Here is a 21206-nt window from a genome sequence, read left to right as displayed (position 1 = left end):
ATTTCCCTTAATTCCAATTTCAAACAATCAAAAGCACCCTTAAATTTGAAGGACTTTATTATTTTGTTATACAACGCTAAAAAAATAATAATAATAATATCGAGCCCACCTAAATTTTTTTCATGCCTTAAATGACACATTTATTAAAAGTGTATAAACACAGAATAAAAACATATTTAAACATACTTTGCACAAAACGACATGTCCTCATTTCTACTCTCGAAATCCACAATCCACTACATTTTTTGGTTCATCTTTGATTTCTTCGAGCAAGATTGTCGGTTTTAAGAAGAAAAATGAAGGTAAAAAACTGTTTTTATATAAAAAATTAACCTAGTCACATGTAACTGGCAAGTATGAAGGTGCATTTTTGTGCTGCCCTAATAGTTTCTTAATACCAATTCAGAGACCACAGGAGCAAAATACGAATATTTACACAGGCATAACAGGAACAATAAACAGGGTTATTCACTTCGGTGGCGAAAATAAATTCAACACAGCAATTAAAAAGAGCAGCATAATGCAGGCCTGTCTTGAAATTTTGAGAAATTACAGCTTGCACAACAGCTCATCAAAAAATATAGTCCGGCAGCTGGAGGGGAAAACGTGCCACTTCGACCTCGAATGGTTCTCCTTTTGGGTCGTCCAATCTTTAAGAAGGAAAAAACAAGTTCTAGTTAGTACAAACAAGCTAACTAAACTGGATTTCTGAAAAATGGTAGACATGGTCTAATCCTACAACTCAGTTTGCACAAAGAAATTTTTTTAAAATTTTAAGCGTCTAAAGAAATTACAAGGTGAGCCATACAGTCAAGAGTTAGGATTGTTAGGGCAATGCCAGCATGTACCCATGCACCAGAGAGAAGGAACAGTGGCCGCAACACTTTATGTTATATTATTTCCCTCAACAGAAATTTACATTTGCTATGTATGGTATATCAGCTTCTTTTATGGCACAATATAGCATTGGGGATGTGTCTTGAGTTTTGACCTGGTGGAACCATCAGAATCCAGTAATCCATTGCTGGATTAAATCAAAATCAAATCATGTCCATCAATCCTCTTCTTTCGCCATCTATTATTTCGTTTCTTTTTCTTTTTTTTCACTTTTCTTCTTGTGATATAACTTGACGATCAAACGTTCAAATCACGGAGTCTCTCCAAGGTGTGGAGGTAAAATTATGCACATCTAGCCCGACCCCTGATGGCATGGGAGCCTTGTGCACTACATGTTTTGTCACTTTTTTTGTACAAATGCTTGGGTGCATGAGTCCTGGGTCTCAAAAGCACCAGTGAACAACAGGAATGACAGTATGTTACATTAACCATTGCCAAGAAGTAAGATTGTGCACATAAAAAAGGCAATAATGATAATCCGCTCCAGTTGTTGCATTAATATTTTGGAAATATTTTCAATTTCATTCATGCGTGCATGTATATAGGACTTGATTCATTAATTGAGACATCAAACTAGTGCCACTAAAAACACTGGTTACAACCTACAGAGTTTTTGAGTTGTACCTGCCAGGGACAAATGTGAAGGAGCCTTCAATGGAACCTCGAGAAGTATGTAAAGGTGTGCCACTCTCATAAACAAATTCTTTCTCGCCTGCACATAAGAGTGGGTACTGCACATACACCAGCACCACAAAAAATGTGTAAATATTTCAAAAATTCCTTAAACAATGCAAGGGGTACTTGAGCAACTGGGGTTATCCACCGTCAGAAATTCAGAATACAAGGGAACCACAGGATTTGAAAATAAAGACAAAGGATTGTATCATGTATATTTTAATATCCAAAAACGCATTTAGTTATCTATTTCTGAAATTGTCCCCGGAAATAAAAACAACGGAACTGGTTAAGATTAATAAACTAATGGTAAAAAGTATTATTATCATTACTAGTATTATTAATATCATTATCACTGTTGTTACTAAAAATGGGTAATACCCCTTATCCTTTGTCTTCATTACATCCAGAAAACATAAACAGAAACATGGGAAACGCTTTGAAATTGTTTCCTAAAAACTTGCATTTTTGGGGGTGTTTTAAGACGCATTTCCAAAAACAGCTCAACAGTTAACCAAGTGCAAATTTTGGGTATTTTTGTTGAATCCCACAATTCTGGATGCAGCTGTATTTGAAATTTTAAGATTATCTTCAATCCTTGTTTGATAGAAGATAGAAGAGGTATACAGTGGGTAAAAGAAATTGTTGTGTTCATGATCGCTGCCAGATTCCCATCAATGCATCCCATTGATGCAGCTAACCAAGGAATCTATTAGCCAAGTTTCATTGAGCCAAGTCGGTACACACCCAAAACTGAGTCAAAGAATTCATCACCATCATTGATTCAGTGCCTCCACACAAGGGGTTATCCTAATTACGGGCATTTGACACCGTAGCCTCATTGTTAGGGAAAATTTACACATTATAATATTGAAGAAAAATTCAATAACCTGAAAATGGGGATATGATATTTAGCTTCAGACGCCACAAGCAATACAACAACAACAAACCAACCCTTAAATCCCACTGGGTCAGTTGCATGAATCATTTTCCGACAATTTACACAATCATGGGCAATTTCCTTTCATTCTAAGTTATTTTAGGTGTAGCCCTGCCCTTTCTACTGCCACTAAGAGTACGTAGCTCACTCCTCTTCACTAGTGCACTATTTAGCCTACATTGCATTTGCACAAATCATCAAAGCTGCCCCTCCCTTATCTTAATTGTCCTATGTCTAACTTACCACATATATTTTCATTTCTTAGTTTATCTTTCAACATTGTACACTCATCCACCTTAGCATTTTCATTTTAGCAATTTTTACCTTTCAAATATGTTGTTTCTTAGTTGCCCGACATTTAGATCGATAAAGCATAGTTAGTCTTATAGTTGTCTTATAAAACTTTTCTTTTAATTTTACGAGTATTCTACAATCACACAACACACCCCAAACACTTTTCCATTTACCCTACTTCAACTCTATGCAGAACATCTTCTTCAATTTCTCCTTTAACTTGCATAACAAATCCAAGATATCAAAACCTAGTAGTGCCATTAATTTTTTGACATCAAGTTCAATCTTTTCTCTAGTAGCCCTACCACTAAAATTACATTTCATATATTGTGTCTTATTTGAAATAGAGACTTGGCGCAATGGTAAAGTTGTGTCCATGTGACTTGGAGGTCATGGGTTTGAGGAGTGAAAACAGCCTCTTGCAAAAATGCAAGGTAAGGTTGCATACTATAGACCCATCATTATGATCTGCCCCTTTCCCAAACCCCTCACATGCAGGAGCTTCATGGACCAAACTGTCCTTTATACTGTGTCTTATTTCTACTTATCCTAAAACCTCTAGATTCTAAAACTTCTTTCCATAATTCTAACTGGATTCCACTCCACCCTTAATTTCATCAATCAAGACACTCATTTTGGATACTCCTAGTAAGTTCATACATCACTAATTCAAAAAATAAAGGCCCAAATCCTTGATGTAAACATATTTTTATTGAAATTTCCTATATTGTCCCCCTCTAATCCTAACCCTAGTTATTACACTATCGTACATAATCTCAATGATATCAATATAATTACTACATACTCCCCTTTTCTATGAACTTGCCTAGGTAATCCATCATAGGCTTTCTCTAAGTCAATGAAAACCATATGCAACTCCTCCTCCTTTTCCCTAAACTTTTTCACGAATCTTCTTAAAAGATATATAGCTTTTGTAGTTGACCTACCAAAAATAAAACCAAATTGATTTTTTTGAGACCCTCATTTGCAACATTAGTCTTTGTTCAATTACCCTCTCACACAATTTCATTGTATGACTCATAAGTTTAATTCCATAATAGTTATTACAATTTTAAATATCTTCTTTATTTTTCTATATAGATATTAAAGTGTTTTTCCGCCACACATCTAGCATTTTCTTAGTTTTTATGGTTGTGTTAAATAAATTAGTGAACCATATAGTTCCTTTATCACCTAGGCACTTCTAAACTTGAATTGGGATGTCATTTGGTCCAGCTTTTAAAAAAAATATAATGCTGTTAGTAACAGTAGCAATGACTACAGCAACAACAATGGCATACGTGATAATGACAAGGTAATGATGATTACGGGTGAAAAATATACTCTTGGTCACTGCTAACTAACAAGCCTGCCAAATTTGAGATATCTCATAATCCACAAATTTTTTACTAATTTATTCTTTAAGTTAGCGTTTATTAAATCACTAGTATATTGTCAGGCTATCAGTGTGGGATCATGAAGCACATGCAAGGACAGAATAAATCTTAGAGAAGATATGACATGACAAGGACATAATAGGAAAGAACACATGCATTTTAACAAAGAACATATATCAAGGACAACGGGAAAAATAAAAATATATATATGTATATAATATATATATATATATATATATATATATATACTTATATATATTAAAGAAATCCATTAACACTCATTACTATAGATACTCACAGAGGGCTAGAGAAAACATCACTCTAAAACTCAGAGTAGACACTTCAAATAGAAATTTTGTTCTGACCAACATGATCTTCACTGACATGTATTAGTTCTGCACTAATGCAATTATGCCAATTCACTACACAGATAAGGACCACCATGCCTCAAATATTTCTTTTTGACAAAGCCTTCAAAAAGATGAAACTGCTCATAAAAAAATTATGGTCCTCCATGAAATTTCTCAAAAGAAATAGAAACAAGAATTCCTACGCATGCAAAGCTAGATTACATGTTTAACAGACAACTTGCTACGTAACGCTATCCGTAGAAAGAAACAAATAACTGAATTTAAGTCTACCTCTCCTATCACGGCTTGTCCATGAACATGATGTACTATAGGATCTTTATCATGGATAATCCAATGCCTCAAATACAATTGGCAAGAGTTGAAGGACATTCCATTGATTATACATTTCTCAGGTAGGAGGCACATGCGGACTGAATAAGCAAATTCACACATCCCAAATTCATATTGAAGGTCACTTGACTCTGGAACAAACACAGCAGAAGCACGTACCTGGATGAAAAGATCATTTATAAGATTTCATTTAACAGCAACAAAGATGAGAATCATTATAGAATAAACACACACAAATATCAATGACAACTCTACAATACCTAAACCATAATCATATTATTAGTTCACTAACAAAATACATTGAGCTCCGTAAGGTTTCCAAAAAAGACGTAGACCATACATTCAAATAATAACAATAGCCTCTGTTGAGTTTAAAAATAATGACACTTATATATATCCCCCCAATTACATAACCATCCCCCACAAAAATAAAAAATAAAAAATAAAAGTCAGTTGAAATGCTGCCCTGTTTTGGAACTAACATCTATAGGCATGCATATTCTTCCCCACGTCTGCATTTTCTGACTAGCTTTGGATGGATTTATTAAGAGAGAGCTAAAGACTGCAAGGTAGAAGACGTGGACTCATATAAATATATACAAAGGAAAAATAAATAAATAAAATTAACGGGACTTATTCAAAATAACCCTTCTCCAAACCCTTCCCATCATAATAGATGGAGCACTTCAATTCATCTAACTTCCATTGGCCCTTTTCCTTCTTTCTTCTTCCACCATCCAAACCAATTTCCTTTCCATGCGAGTCTGTCAAGTGCAAACCCATCCCATCCATGAGAGATTGAACTGATAATACTTTTTATCAACTTTCTCCTTTGGAGATATGGATGTCAGTAAAATAAACTCTCTTTTTGAGTCAACCTGCTGCTGCCCCATGACGTGACAATTTTCCATGCCTAAATTAACCCTTTCCTCTTCAAATAACCTAGCTCCTGTTGGATCAACTTCAAGAGTCTCTAACACATGAAAACATTTTTCTCAACAAGAACCAGACTGCCCCTTTACAGAGCACAAATTCATCCAATAACAATTTTGAGTCAACCTGCTGCTGCCCCATGACGTGACAATTTTCCATGCCTAAATTAACCCTTTCCTCTTCAAATAACCTAGCTCCTGTTGGATCAACTTCAAGAGTCTCTAACACATGAAAACATTTTTCTCAACAAGAACCAGACTGCCCCTTTACAGAGCACAAATTCATCCAATAACAAACATTTATCACACCTACATATTCATTAATGCTGGTGTTCTCCTTAAAATTCACCCAGAATCAGTATATGAAATTTTTCAACATTTAGACTTCTTTTGCTACCATTAAGGAGTTTGAATTCACCATTAAGAGTAAGACAAATATATTGCAATGTTATAAAAGCTCAACTAATGAATGGATTATATTTGTCATTATATTTAAATGTCAAGGGAGGTCAGTTTCATTTTTTAAAAATCAAGGTAGATTATTGCCTTTTTAGCAAATTTCAGGGAGAACTAGTGTATTTCATTTTCATGGATTCATTTTGAAGTGTTTGTCTATCTCAGACGTACTGCAGCTGATTCCTTGATCCTGCACACTGGCTGTGACATCAGTGCGAAACACTGAAACTCTTAATTTCACTAAATTGACATCATCTTTTCATTACTTTATTTCTTAATTTGTATTCTCAGCCCAGTCCCTTTAGTCTCACCCAACCTCTATTTTCCTAAGTACAAAAACTTCAACACATTGTAAGGTTTATATTTCAGAAGTCACTGATTTACTCCCAAAAAAAAGAGACTGTTACAGTCCAAAAACAAAATATAAAACAAAAAGCCCACACCCCCCCTGCCCCCACCCAAAGAAGGGAAGAAAGCATTGGATTTGTCTTCACAAGAATTCAATCTTTCAGCTGGGCAGTCACACCCATGTGCCGAAAAATAACCCCTAACCAGCATTTAAGCAAAATATAGTTATTCCCATGAGGAGCTAATCTCCTAATCCAACCCCCGACTCCTACCAAATATACACACATGCACACGTGCACACATATATGCAAGTATGCAACTATGAAATGCGTGTGTGTGTGTGTGTGTGTACTAAAGAGATATGGCAGTCTTCCAGATACCTGAACACCATGAGTTACTGTAGTAGAACAGAGCGGAAACACTTCTGGGAACAAATTGATACTTCTGGTTTCTTTTTCTTCACGGAGTTTAACAATGCCATTTTGTAAGCGACGCCCATGTTCTTCCAGCCACAAAAGCATTGCATCTTGTTGTTGATGACCACTACAATCATGAACTGAACCTATCAATGCACTTGGGACACACGGAATCATTTCTCCATATGTTAAAAGATTCCTGGTACCAACATAAAGTTGACCACTGGTACAGTCAAGGAAGAAGAACTTGCCAATCTTTGTGGAAGAAGAAGCCACAAGAATATACTTAGATCTGCATGAAAGTTCCAGATGATGCATGATCTCTTTTGTTTCCAGCTCAACCTCACACAAGGGTAACAAGTAGACATTCACTAAGTGTGCATAAAAAGAATATCCCCCTATTAGGCCCAATGAATGGCCAAGCATACTTCCTTCTCCATTTAGGCCTTGACCATCAAAAAATCGATAAAGGAGCCTTGTAGAAAGGGGCAATTTTACTTCCAAACTATTCTCCAACTCATTGATTTCAGCTTCTGATGCACCCTTTCGCAGTGTAGCTCCAGCCTCCGGGAAGTTTGTGGCCAACCAGTTTTTCAGCGTATCCCAACATCTTTTTACTCGTTTAACAAGGGGCCAAGGATATCCACCAAAAGCTTGTTGCCATATTTGATAAGTTTCCTAGAGAGAGAAAGAGAGAGAATTAGTAGGTTGTAACCAAATATGCACTAGACAAGAATGAGGCCAGTCAAGCACAAGTCAGTACAAAATTGAAGACCCTAAATTCGAAACCAACCCAGACTATTGTTACCATTGTTACCACCAAACTTAAAATGACCATAAGGCTCAGACTCAATTTTGTAACATTCTAAGCCCCCTGTCAAATAAAAAAAAAAAACAATACGGACTTCATTAAGAAAGAATAAATATAAACAAGAGGATAAGGTATCTTCTTAGAAGAAAATGCAAAATCTAATAAAGGAAAAAGGAAAGCTTTTTTCATAGAAGAATAATTTTATTAATATTTATCGTACTAGTAACTAAAATATTAGTTCATTAAATACTAGCACAAACCCAAAGTACTCATAGAAAGGCATACACTCTCACATTAACAATCTGTTAACCGAAGTCGGCATGCTCCAATTTCAAAAGTATCAAGCAAATTAGCAAAGCTAAAATTTTCAGTCCATAAGCTCCATACACCAAATTCATACTAGAAAACCATAGAGTCATACCTTCTACCATGAACAATTGACAAAGTTAAAACATAAAATTTTCCATAGAGTACATATCATAATTAATATATCACCTTACTGCTAGAAAGTCACTACTTCTAAATTAACAATATGCTAGACGAAGCTGAGATGCTCCGATTACTACAATATCAAATAACTTAACCAAACCAAAAAACATAGGGGAATTCCCAGCAATGGGGCCAATTTTAATTATAAACGAGCTATTGTCGAAAGCCGAGTCTGATTATATAACGAAGGGTTTGGAATGTAAAATGGGTAAAACAAGTATATAATTTGGGTAATTTCTCTTTTATTCCAAAGTATTAGTTAATTAAAAAATCAATTTCAAATTACTAATATAACAGAACGTACTTAATATAATGCAGCTTAGAGTACATCTGCACCATGGAAAGAAGGTGCATATGAAGTAAGCAACTAATAGGTCACAGAGTTTATTAGAAGTGCATAAGCCACTATACCCATGTGCCTACAAAGGTTTGTTTTTATCCAATAATCAATTATTTTTTGCTTCTAATGGCCTTTTAAATTTAAAACATGCATAATGACTGTCGACACTTGACAATGGATTCATATGCTTTGTTTAAATTAAAAATTTAAACATCTAATTCAAGTATTCAAAAATGTAATGCACATTGAAGTTTTGTTTGAGAACTGAGTAATTTATATCTCTTTTTTATTAATTATCTCGCAAGAAATGTTTTTCAAAGAAAAATGAAAAGTAAAGAAATTAAAGGTTCTCTATTGTGGAACCCTGCCCCTGGAGCCCATTTCATGGGAAAAAGAGGTGTTTGAGTTTTACCTATAAAAATATGATTTTTTTTTTTTTTTTTTTGTTCTTATTGTTTTGTTTTGTAAAAATGCAATTTTTGAGAAATTGAGAAGTTATGTGTTCAGGATTCTATCTAAACCTTAATTGAGATGAGCCACTGTCCCTAAATTGCTCAAATCAAGAGGTAGGAACCTTTTCTTCATGCCTCTAGCTCAGTCAAACTTGAACAAAAAGAACTCTTCTTGAATTTGATGGACGACTATTCCTTGATTATTCATTATAATAATAGGAACTATATGGTGTAGGAATCATCACCGTGAAAGAAATTATCTTGAATAGTAGGAATCAATGACATTTTGAAGGTTTCCTTAATAGTTTTTTTAAGGGTGGGGGGGGGGGGGGGAACTAATGGTTTGACTCCAAGGTTTGGAAAGGCATTCTATGAAAGACTAAAAATTCAGGAATCAAGTTACAGATTGAGAAGGTTAATACATCCCTGTAGAGATGCATTTAGCACCTCAATAGCATTCTTGAGAGACTAAAAATTCAGGAATTAAGTTATGGATTGAGAAGGTTAATACATCCTAGTAGAGATGCATTAAGCACCTCAATCAGCCCTTGCAGCATTCTTTTGGGCAAAATCGCGATAAGGTTACTTTTTAGTCTACCTAAATGCATCAAATTAACCCTAAATCCAGTAAACACCACAAAGAAAAATCAAATGGAAAACAACCAAATGAATAAAAGAAAAACTAATTATCCCATTAGTAAAGACCATGATAAAACCCCCATGTCCCTATGGAACATGTTGGTTAAGCTAAGATTGCTTTGGGAGTGAAGAAATAAAATATAAATAACAGTTCCAATCTTTATATTTCAGCCTAGTGTCATATCCCAAGCTGCCCACTTATTCCATGATGGGATATGGGGCTAAATCTATGATACTTCAAACTCCCATAGGGGAGGAGACCGGGAACTATTGATGTATGGACAGGCACATGCTTCACTTCATGTTTTTGCACTTTAACCAAAAAGGAAGATTCCAACACCATCAATAAAGAGAAGTACGACCCAATTCAGCCTGGAATTAATATAACAAGTTACCAACTGTAAGCGGAAGTTTATGAATTCTATTGAATTAATTCTGCAAATGTACATCACAATCTTTATATAATACAATTCCCTATTCTAAACAAGGAAACAATCTTCTTCCCGAATAATATCAAATCCCCCATATTTACCCACTTTCCTAATTAATTATTTACAATAATACTTGGGATTTTAACACTCCCCTCAAGTTGGATCATAAATATTAATCATCTCCAACTTGCTAATGAAATCATCAAAGCTCTGTCGTCCCAACTAGGGGTGAGCAAACGGTCGGTTCGGCCAAATTCGGTTAATTAACCGAATTAACCGAAATTTTCGGTTAAAGAATAGTGTTAACCGAACCGACCGAACCATTGGGCCTCACCGAACCGAACCCGACCGAATTTATTTTCGGGTAATTCGGTTAACCTAATTTAACCGAGAAATATGAGGGAAGGGGGAATTGGGAAGGTAAATCCAAACAAGGGAAGGGGGAAGTCAGGAAGGAGTCGAGGGAGATGATTGAGCTCGGGTGAGCTTGACGCCGATGACGATGAGGAGTCGGGGGTGGTTCTCGGTGACGATGGCTGGCCAGTGGCGACGGCGATGGCATCACGTGAAGATGGTGGTACCGTGGTGCGGAAGTGAGCTCAGGTGAGCGAGAGAGAGGCAGTGACTCAGTGAGGGCTTCTGACTTCTCACTTCAGAGAGCAGTTACTGCGTTGCACTGTTGGTGATGAACTGATGATGGCCGGCGACGGCGACGGCGACGGCGATGGACACAGATGAAGGCATCGCGTGAAGATGGTGCCTGGTGGTGTAGAGGAGCTCGGGTGAGCGAGAGAAAGGCGACGACGATGGCTTCTGACTTCAGAGAGCAGTGACTGTGTTGGTGATGATGGCCGGCGACAGCAACGGCGACGGCGATGGCGACGGCGACGACGACGGCGAAAGGCAGTGAGGGACTTACATGTTCTGACTTCTGTGAGACTGATCGCAGTGAGAGTGTGAGACTGAGAGTATGAGAGGGATTCGGGAATGAGTGAAATCAGATTTTAATTTATTAATTTATATTTAAAATTTAATTAATTCGTAAATCGGTTAATCGGTTAACCGAATTAATATTCTCCATTAACCGAACCGAAACCCGATTAACCGAAATATTGGAAAACATAACCGAATCGACCGAACCGACCAATTTCGGTCGGTTAATTCGGTTAATTCGGTTTTCCCCGAATTATGCTCACCCCTAGTCCCAACCCTTTGGTGAAAACATCTACAGTGTGTTCCTTGGTAGGTACATAAATCATACAGATAATTCCTTCTTCGATTTTCTCTTTGATAAAGTGTCTGTCCACTTCCACATGTTTAGTCCTGTCGTGTTGAATTGGATTGAGAGAGATGCTGATAGCTGCCTTATTGTCACAATAAAGTTTGATAGGAAATTTCACCAAGATCTGTAATTCTTCCAAGAGTTTCCGTAACCACAATCCTTCACATATCCCTTGAGCACTACTACGAGCCACCACGTTCTGTTTTTTGCTTTTCCAAGTTACCAGATTTCCCCAAACGAATGTGCAATAACCTGTGGTGGATCTTTTATCTTCCACTGATCCTGCCCAATCTGCATCTGTAAAGATCTCTACTTCCTTACTTTCACATTTCTTAAAGAAGAGTCCTCTTCCCGGGGATCCCTTGAGATATCGAAGGATCTTGTATATGGCATCTAAGTGGGCCTCTTTTGGTGGATGCATGTGTTGGCTTACAACACTGATTGCAAATGCAATATCTGGTCTAGTATGTGATAGGTAGATTAGCTTGTCAACCAACCTCTGATACCTTTCCTTTTCAACTAGTATTCCACAGTCTTCAACCCTCTTTATCACTTCAATCAATGTTTCGCTAGGTTTGCATCCAAGCATGCCAGTTTCAATTAGGAGATCAGTAACATACTGATAGACACTAATTCCCTTTCTCGTTCTTGCCACTTCCATGCCCAAAAAATACCGCATTTGTCCCAAATCTTTAACTTCAAATTCAACAGCCAGAACTTTCTTCAATCTCTCCATCTCTACTGTATCATCACCAGTTAGGATTATGTCATCAACATACACTATTAAAATTGTTTTCTTACCTCTTTCAGACTGCTGGAAGAATAGGGTATGATCTGATTGCCCCTGTTGATAACCTTAATTCTTTATTACTTTTGCAAATCTGTCAAATCATGCTCTGGGAGATTGTTTGAGCCCATACAAGGACTTCTTGAGTTTACACACTCTGTTTTCTTCACCTTTCCCACTGAATCCAGGTGGTATGGTCATGTATACTTCTTCTTCTAACTCGCCATTCAAAAAAGCATTTTTAATATCAAGTTGTTGTAATGGCCAATCTAAATTGGCTACCAAGGATAAGAGAACCCGTACTGTATTTAAGTTTGCCACTGGTGCAAATGTCTCTGTATAGTCAATGTCGTAAGTCTGTGTGAATCCTTTTGCAACAAGCCTAGCTTTATATCTTTCAACTGTCTCATTAGATTTATATTTCACTGTGAAGACCCATTTACAGCCCACAGGCTTCTTCCCCCTCAGCAAATTTATCAACTCCCAAGTTCCATTTTTTTCTAGAGCTCGCATTTCTTCCATGACTACCTCTCTCCATTTAGGTATTTCTAGAGTTTCCTAAATGTTCTTTGGTACTTTCACCCTGTCAAGGTTAGAGACAAAAGCACGATATCCTGTAGACAACCTTTTATAAGACATGTATTTCGACCAGGGGTATTGAGTACACGACCTGGTTTGTTTTCTCATTGCAATAGATAAGTTGATATCATCAGGTACAGGATTATCAGAAGAAAACTCAATTACCAAATCACGATTGGACATTGACTCATGGTTATTTGGAGCCATCACCGGTTCCGACGTTCTTGGTGCCTCAAGTATGAGATTCTCCCTGTTCTTTGTGTTAGGCTTTCTTGAGTAAACAAGTAAGTCTGCGTTGTTTTGCTTTCTTCTATCTCCCCCTGAACTTAAGTGTTCTGTTGTGTTTGGCAGGTCAGGAATTGATGCAATGGAAGACTCAATAGATGGGTCAGGGAATGAAGCAACAGAAGGCTCAATAGATGGTACGGGTTCAAATGACACAGAATCAATAGTATAGAAGTCAAAGAACCGATCTTCACTCCATGTCTCCCCCTGAAGAGAGGGCTTTGGGAAATAAGGAGTGGTTTCAAAGAAAGTAACGCCAAGACTAACAAACAGCCTTTTGGAGACTAGATCATAGCATTTGTAGCCTTTCTGAGTAGGGGAATAACCAAGGAAGACACATTTAACGGCATGTGGATCCAATTTGTCCCGGTTGTATGCATGAACATGAACAAAAGTAGTACAACCAAACATTTTTAGTGGAAGACTGGATGGAAGACGAGAGGCAGGAAAGTGTTCGTGGAATTTCTGAAGAGGAGTGACAAAGGAAAGTACTCGACTTGACATTCGATTAATGAGATGTGTGGTTGTTAAGATGGCATAGCCCCAAAAATAGTTTTTCATGTTGGTAGTGAACATTAACGCCCGGGCTACTTCAAGTATGTCTATTTTTCCGTTCAGCCACCCCATTTTGTTGAGGGGTATCCATAATGAACAATCCCATTTTCTTGAAGATAGGTTCCCAAAATAGTATTAAAGTATTTCGTACCATTATCAGTACGTAAAATTTGGATAGTAGTCTAGAACTGTGTATGAATCATGGAATGAAAATTGATGAAAATGGAGTATACTTCAGTTTTGTCTTTCAGCAAGTAAACCCAACAAAGGCGAGTATGGTCATCAATAAACGTAACGAACCATTTTGTATTGGTGCGATTGAGTGAACGTGAGGGACCCCACAAATCACTATGAATCATAGTAAATGGGCGAGATGGTTTGTATATGGATGATGGGAAGGAAGTTCGACGGTGTTTGGCAAGCTCACACACTTCATATTGAAACTCAGGAGAGTTTTTATTTGAACAAATAGACGGAAACAAACGTTTTAAATATTGAAAATTGGGATGACCCATTCTTGCATGCCATAATAAAAGTTCACTATCTCTAGAAATAGATACAGAATCACAAATTGCAGTATTACACAGTTCGCTCAAACTTGCCTCCTCAAAGTAGTAGAGTCCCTCATGTGCTTTAGCAGTGTCAATCGTCTTCCCCGATGATAGGTCCTAAAAAACACAATGAGATGAAACAAATTTAGCAGAACAGTTCGAGTCTTTTACTGATGGATAACAGATTGCAAGACAATTTTGGAACATGTAGGACTGATTGTAAAATAATCGAGTCAGATATGCGAATACTTCCTTTACCCGCAACTGGTGAGAAAGAGTCATTTGCAATTTTTACTCTCAAATTCCCAACATATGATGAGTAGGATGAAAAACATTGATAAGAACCAGTCATATGATCAGATGCACCCGAATCAATTATCCATGGAGATTTGTAACAGGATGTAGTATTGAAAGTTGTCAGATAATTACCTCGGTGAGCCAGGGAACCAAAAGACTGACCCGATGTTTGAATTGACAAAATCATTTTGTACAGCTGGTCTAACTGTTCAGGACTAAAAGCACTGCTTGAAAAGGTATTGATTTTTTCTCCTTATAATTTTTCAATTGACCTGTCAGTGCTAGCCTGGTACCAACGATTTTTTTGGTATTGTCTCGGCTTCCAATCTGTCGATTTTCCATGAATTTCCCAGCAATTGTCTTTTGAATGACCTGTTTTTTAGCAATGTTCGCACCATAATTTACCTTTTTGTGGTCGTTGGCTGGATCTCCCTGGGCCTTTTGATACAAGGGCCAAGACTCAAGGCCCATTAGTGTGCCCATTTAGATTTGAGGCGGATACGGGTAGGTCCAACCTAACAGGGTCATTTTGGGGCCTTAGCATTACGCGCCTTCTACTTTCCTCCCTCCTCACTTTAAGAATACCTCTCGGGTTGAGGGAAGAGGTCGTCAGCCAAGGATGCGTCCCCTCACGTCATCCAGATCCCGGTTCAGGCCGGCAAGAAACTCGAAGACCCTTTCGTTCTCGAGCCTCCTTCGGTATCGTGTGCTATCGTCGGAGCACTCCCACTCCTCGTCAGTGCTTAAGTCGAGTTCCTGCCAGAGATGGGTCATCTCCATGAAGTACTCCGTAACTCCTCTCTCCCCTTGCCTCATCTGCCACAGTCAGATCTTGATTTCGAAGATTTGCGAGTAACTCTCGGCGTCGGAATACGTCTCACGAACAGCGTCCCAAACATCCATCGCCGTCGGCAAGAACAGGTAGATTTTCCCGAATGACGGCTGCATCGAGTTGACGAGCTAGGCGGTGACCATGGAGTTTTCGGACCTCCATTTTTGCAAGGCAGCCACATCGGTAGAGTCGGGTTTCCTCCGTTCGCTGGTAAGATAGCCAAGTCTCCCTTTTCCTTCAATCACCAACCTTATGGATTGAGCCCACTCACGATATTTTTTCCCGTTTAATTTCTCCATTGAGAGTGGAAAGGAGATGTTGTCAAGTCCATTCAAACCCCCAACAGAAGTGGCCTCTGAGTCACCGTCAATATTTGCAGACAAGGTCGACCCTCTGCTGTTGACGGGGCCGTTGGCCATAGTTAGCTAAGGTTGAGAAACCCTAGCTTTGATACCATGTAAGCGGAAGTTTATGAATTCTATTGAATTAATTCTTCATATGTACATCACAATCTTTATATAATACAATTCCCTATTCTAAACAAGGAAATAATCTTCTTCCCGAATAATATCAAATCCCTCACATTTACCCACTTTCCTAATTAATTATTTACAATAATACTTGGGATTTTAACACCAACCTAGAAGCAACTCCAAGGTAAAAAAAAGGTAAAAGACTATAAGCTATAATAAAAATTAAAAGGAACTGATTTCCTAGATTTAGCTTGAAAATATCAGTGATAACCAATGGCTCAGTCAAATCAGTCAAGATTAAAAGATCACAAAAGGGATCACCAGCATTAGATTGAAATATTGTATCATGGAATGTCTGCTAACTTATCAAAAATTGGACTCCATCAAGCCCAGTCATATTGGTCAAAATTAAAATCATATGGATGGCCTAAATATCTCCAAAAATGCACTTAGTTTGACTGCACTGACCAGGGCCCTTTTGCTGTTGGATGAGATCCAAATTTGATTGCCACACAATATATTGAGATCTAAACAATTCACTGAAAGATGTGCTTCTCAAAGCTTGGAAAGTACAAAATTTATTCAAACGAGAAAACAAAGTAAGTTTCAACACTAAGCGGTAAAAAATGGATACTGCCTCTATGCATGCGCATGTTTGTGAGTAAGGAAGAGCAACACTGATTGAATAATGAGACAAGAACCGAGCCGAGCCAAGCATAGGGTGTGCGAGGCATCAAACAAACGCAAAACTGCAACTCAAGCAACCGAACAAAAGGGACACCTAAACAACTAGAAGTGGCACTAATCAATCCGCACAAAATTCCTCGTTTTTGGGCAGCACGTTTATTACTGAGACTGTGCAAGCAAGACGAAGCATAAACGCTCATAAGGCTTTGGGGTTGGGTTGCAAATTTACAATGCGAGAAAACACCTAAAAATTCAGAGAATGTTCGAGTGGCGTTGGAGAGAAGTTTACCTTGAAAGAAGTGGCGGGGTTGCCGAGAGGATCGAGAGGTGCGATCAGGTCGAGATCGTCGAAGCAGAACTTGGACCAGAGGGAATCGTCCGACGCCCAAACCCTAAAGTCGTGGCTGACGCAGCAAACGGCGGCCACCTCTCCCGGGCTTAGCTTCGACAAGATGATGTGAATTGCCAGACTTCCCACACATTCCAGTCCCATCTCTATCTCTCTCTCTCTCTCTCTCTCTCTCTCTCTCTCTCTCTCTCTGAGCTGAGGTGAACGACAAGTGCAGATGGCCTTCTGATATAACATATTTAAACAACATACTTAGTCTGAATATTTCAATCGATTTGATTCAATTAATATCTTAAATTTGATTGGTTCAATTTTAAATTTTAATAACTTTGATGTTTGGTTATTAGTTTAAATGAAACACATATTTATTTAGTTACCAAATCTATCCTATAACTCCCTCAACATTTCAATCCACCGGTCATTGCCTCGAGAAATCCTAATTTCTAAGCCTAACCTAGTAATCCAGTTCATTAATGAATGCGATGTGCTTTACCTCCACTACTCTTGCTCTCTCCTTTAATCCTTCTTTTGCAATTATAGTAACACCTAATGCTAGGTCCCCTTCATGGCTCGCTAGATTGCCCCTATTCTCCAGTCCATAAAAGCATATCAAAATTACCTAAGTCTATCACTAGTTTTCAACCACTAGTTATGTTATATATTTTCCATTGTGATTTTTGTCCCCAATTGCCAAGCTCATTAGTGCTAAATTGTATAGGTTGGTGATTCAGAGAGTCGAGAGGGACTTTATTCTTTATCAAACACAAACCCTGTAACTATCTATAATTTTATTGCTCATTGTAGATATATAATTTTCCTATATGCATGCTTTTTTTCACTTGAACTGTCTTAGACAAACTGTCTCTAACTTCCTCATGCATCTCTTGTTTGTTGTAGGTTATCCAATATGCAGTAAGATGTTTCTTACGAGTATGCTGATAGGCACCTTATGTGGGGTGAGAGATTGAACATAGGAGCAATCAAGTAGTTAAAAGAAGATCTAGACAAGTCGTAAGATAAATCAATCCAATTTTCTGGCTTGCACTCACATAATGACTCGTACTCATCAAGCAACACACTCGCCCTATTATTATGGTCATTTTATGGCGATTACTTATGGAGAACTTCAATTTAGCATCCATCTAGTAAAATAAGCGACCTCAAAATCTATTACAATCAAGTTTCTCTATCACTCATAGTGTTAGGCATCTCAAAGTGTTCCACCACATGCTTGAAAAATAGTTTTGTAGCCGTTTATGTAGGACAATAATGAACACTACATACTTAGAGAAATGATATACCACCACAAACATTGACCACGTAACCTTCACCATTGGTAACCTATCTTCTAAATCCATGCACAAGTTCCTTAAAGGGCTTATTTGGAATGTTGCTTCCTTCTGCCTCTCTAACTCGTCTTGTCGACATACAATACAAGTCTTAACATTAGCTTCGATGTCCTTTTCTATCTTGGTTAAAAAAAAAAAATTTGAACAAGCTAACGAGGTGAGTGTCTTCTCTTGAATGAGATAACTGGCCATTGTGCATCATGCCCTTTCCTCAACAATTCATTATGAAGCTTTCTAGTAAAAAGAACATAGACTCTACTTGCTATGATGTACATCCATCATTCAACCAATTCCAATTAACATTATCTTTCCCTTGTCATTTGCTAGAGTTTAATGAAAGCATCAGTTTTGGCAACATTATGAATTTAGTGAATAAAATTGCTCTATAGTAAGGGTCACAACATAGCTCGCTTTTTCCACTAAGTGCACCAACCATTTGACTTTGAGTTCTTAGTTCATAAATCAACTCAAAGTTGAATTTTACTAGAAACTCTTGCCATCGAGTTTGTTTTTGTAATGACCCGATTTCTGTACCATTTTTTTATAATAAGCAATAATAATTCATCTATCAAATATCTCTGATACCATATATCAATATGAGCCGACCTAAAGTGGGGCACCGGGTAGTCTGTCCATCAATACATAAGATCCATGCAACGGAATACACAAAGTGTCAGGGTCCCACATACAATACCAGAGTGCTATAATTCTCAATACATATATCCCCCAAATTCACAAAATACTCTAGGGTTTATACAAAACATATCTCAAACTTTAAACACTTACCCTGAATACTAGGGTAACCAGATCTCCTCTACCTTAGAGTTCTCTCTACTTGTCAGTCCTGATTTCCTGAAATGTATAAATTCTAGATGAGACACCTCTCAGTAAAATGGAATAAATTATTGACAGTGTATGACAACATGAGTTTAATAATATCATTACACATTCATTTAAATAATTATATTAACTAAGAAAAACATACAAAACTAAACGCGTCTGTAGTACGATTGGCCTACCCAATCCTAGTCCGGACCCTAGGGGGTAACTCCACTCTTCTCGAGCCCAATCGACTGTCTCGCCACACCCTGTATAAGAAGTGTGGTTGCACTAACACATATGCTAACAACAATACCATGCTCTCTATACATCTCTGGTCCATCAGGGTTCTCATTTCCATATTTCTATATTCATTTTACATTATGTCTGTATATCTCATCATATATGTATAATTCCCATCATATCTATATCAAACATGTCTATATATATCACATATCATCATTTCTATATAAAACATATCTGTATGTCACATTTCTTCATTTATATGTAAAACACATATGTATATCTCCTATATCATCATTTTTGTAAAACAAATATGTATATCACATATATCATCATTTCTATGTAAAACATACTTGTTTTTCCTATATCATCATATCTATATTAAATATAATTATCTCTATAAAACATATAAGTATCTCATATTTTTATATTTGTATAAAAACATCTCTATATATCTCATAACATCATTTCGGTATAAAAATACATCTGTGTCTCTTATAACATCATTTCTATATAAAATCATATTCCTTGTCACGCCCCCGAACTCGGAAATGGACCCCAGAGTGTGATTTAGTAACCTAACATGTCCCTGTATCATACAACCATCCATGATATTACACAATATAAGGGTCTGACCTCGTAGGGTTCACGTATACCCTATACACCATCAAGTACACAACATACACAGCGGAATTATACAACCTCTTACATTCATTTCATACCATTATACCATACCAGAGTCTACACAAAACATAGTCTAATTCCCAAAATACATAACATACCTCGGGTGTCTACATAACCCAAAATGACAACCCGTCCAAGGATCAGTACTTACACAATTACTTCTACATAGCTAATTAACCACCACGCTCCTAAAATGCTAGGACGCTAGTGTTGGCTACTCGAAGGACTTGAAAAACATTTGTATGATAGGGGTGAGACAACTCACAGTAAGGAAGAAACATGTTATATTAGTGTGTGGATACATGAGTGTTATTTCAACAGTAAAACATAAACATTTCACAATTCCAATATTTTCACAATACAGTTCTAGTATACATCTCACAAAACACCTCAGTCTAGTGTCGTCACACTCTTCGGCCTAAGTCGGCCGCACGACACGGCTCCCCCGGTAACCTAGTGTAGCCTAAGCCCTACAACATTCAATTGGTGCAAACATAGTGCAAACTCACACCCTTCGGTGATTAATCGGAATCATAAGTGGTATTTCACACCCTTGGCCTTAAGCCGGATATTTGAGCCTACGGTAGTTAACCGACTCGGCCGTCTACGGTATTATTTCGGTACGCCTCATATCTTAGCTTTCGGTTGTTAATCGGCACGCTTTAATTGTCCTAGGCCTTCGGTTTTATCTCGACTCGGCATTTTCACAAAACCTGGAACAATTTTGGAGCTCCCATTCCTATATCTTATTTAAATTACTCACAACTTACGGTAGTTAACCAACACGTTTTTTCACAAAACACATCATTCAATACAGCAGTTCATCCCATACTTATTTGGGTATACAAATAATCTTATAACAGATAATTTGAAAATACAATTTAACATTACCAAAAGTACGGTCATCTCTATATTACCATTTAACCAAATATACAATTTTCCAATAGAACGGAGACAATACCCGAAACCCCTAATTTTCCCAAAAAAGTTGTAACCTGAAAATCCAATAATTTCACCTGATAGATTTTCCAAAATAAGTAACCAAAACATTCGTATAATCGTAAACCACAGTTTTACCGATTCAGATTTACAAAAAATAATTGATATAAACAAAAATCCCTTACCTTTTCCTGAAAACCAAAACACAAACTAAATGGCTCCAAAACAGCGAATTGAGCTCCCAAAACCTAAAAATTGAAGAACACGACTTCAATAT

The 21206-nt window shown here is 37.3% G+C and overlaps 1 protein-coding gene across 1 annotated transcript; it reads right to left on the bottom strand.

The window, feature by feature from the left end:
• Positions 1 to 367: 367 nt before the first annotated feature.
• Positions 368 to 17360, bottom strand: LOC131150963 (F-box protein SKIP16-like). Its single transcript, XM_058102089.1, has 5 exons — positions 16836 to 17360; positions 7021 to 7734; positions 4845 to 5063; positions 1522 to 1628; positions 368 to 650 (listed from the first exon to the last, which is right to left on the bottom strand). Exons 1-5 carry the CDS (start codon positions 17130 to 17132, stop codon positions 572 to 574), a joined length of 1416 nt encoding a protein of 471 aa, XP_057958072.1. The 5' UTR covers positions 17133 to 17360; the 3' UTR covers positions 368 to 571.
• Positions 17361 to 21206: the final 3846 nt, after the last annotated feature.

This window comes from Malania oleifera, chromosome 3 (genome assembly GCF_029873635.1).
Source record: "Malania oleifera isolate guangnan ecotype guangnan chromosome 3, ASM2987363v1, whole genome shotgun sequence".
Classification (NCBI taxonomy): domain Eukaryota; kingdom Viridiplantae; phylum Streptophyta; class Magnoliopsida; order Santalales; family Ximeniaceae; genus Malania; species Malania oleifera.
Note: the sequence above shows the minus strand (reverse complement) of the source record. Positions and strands in the feature narration are given on the sequence as shown.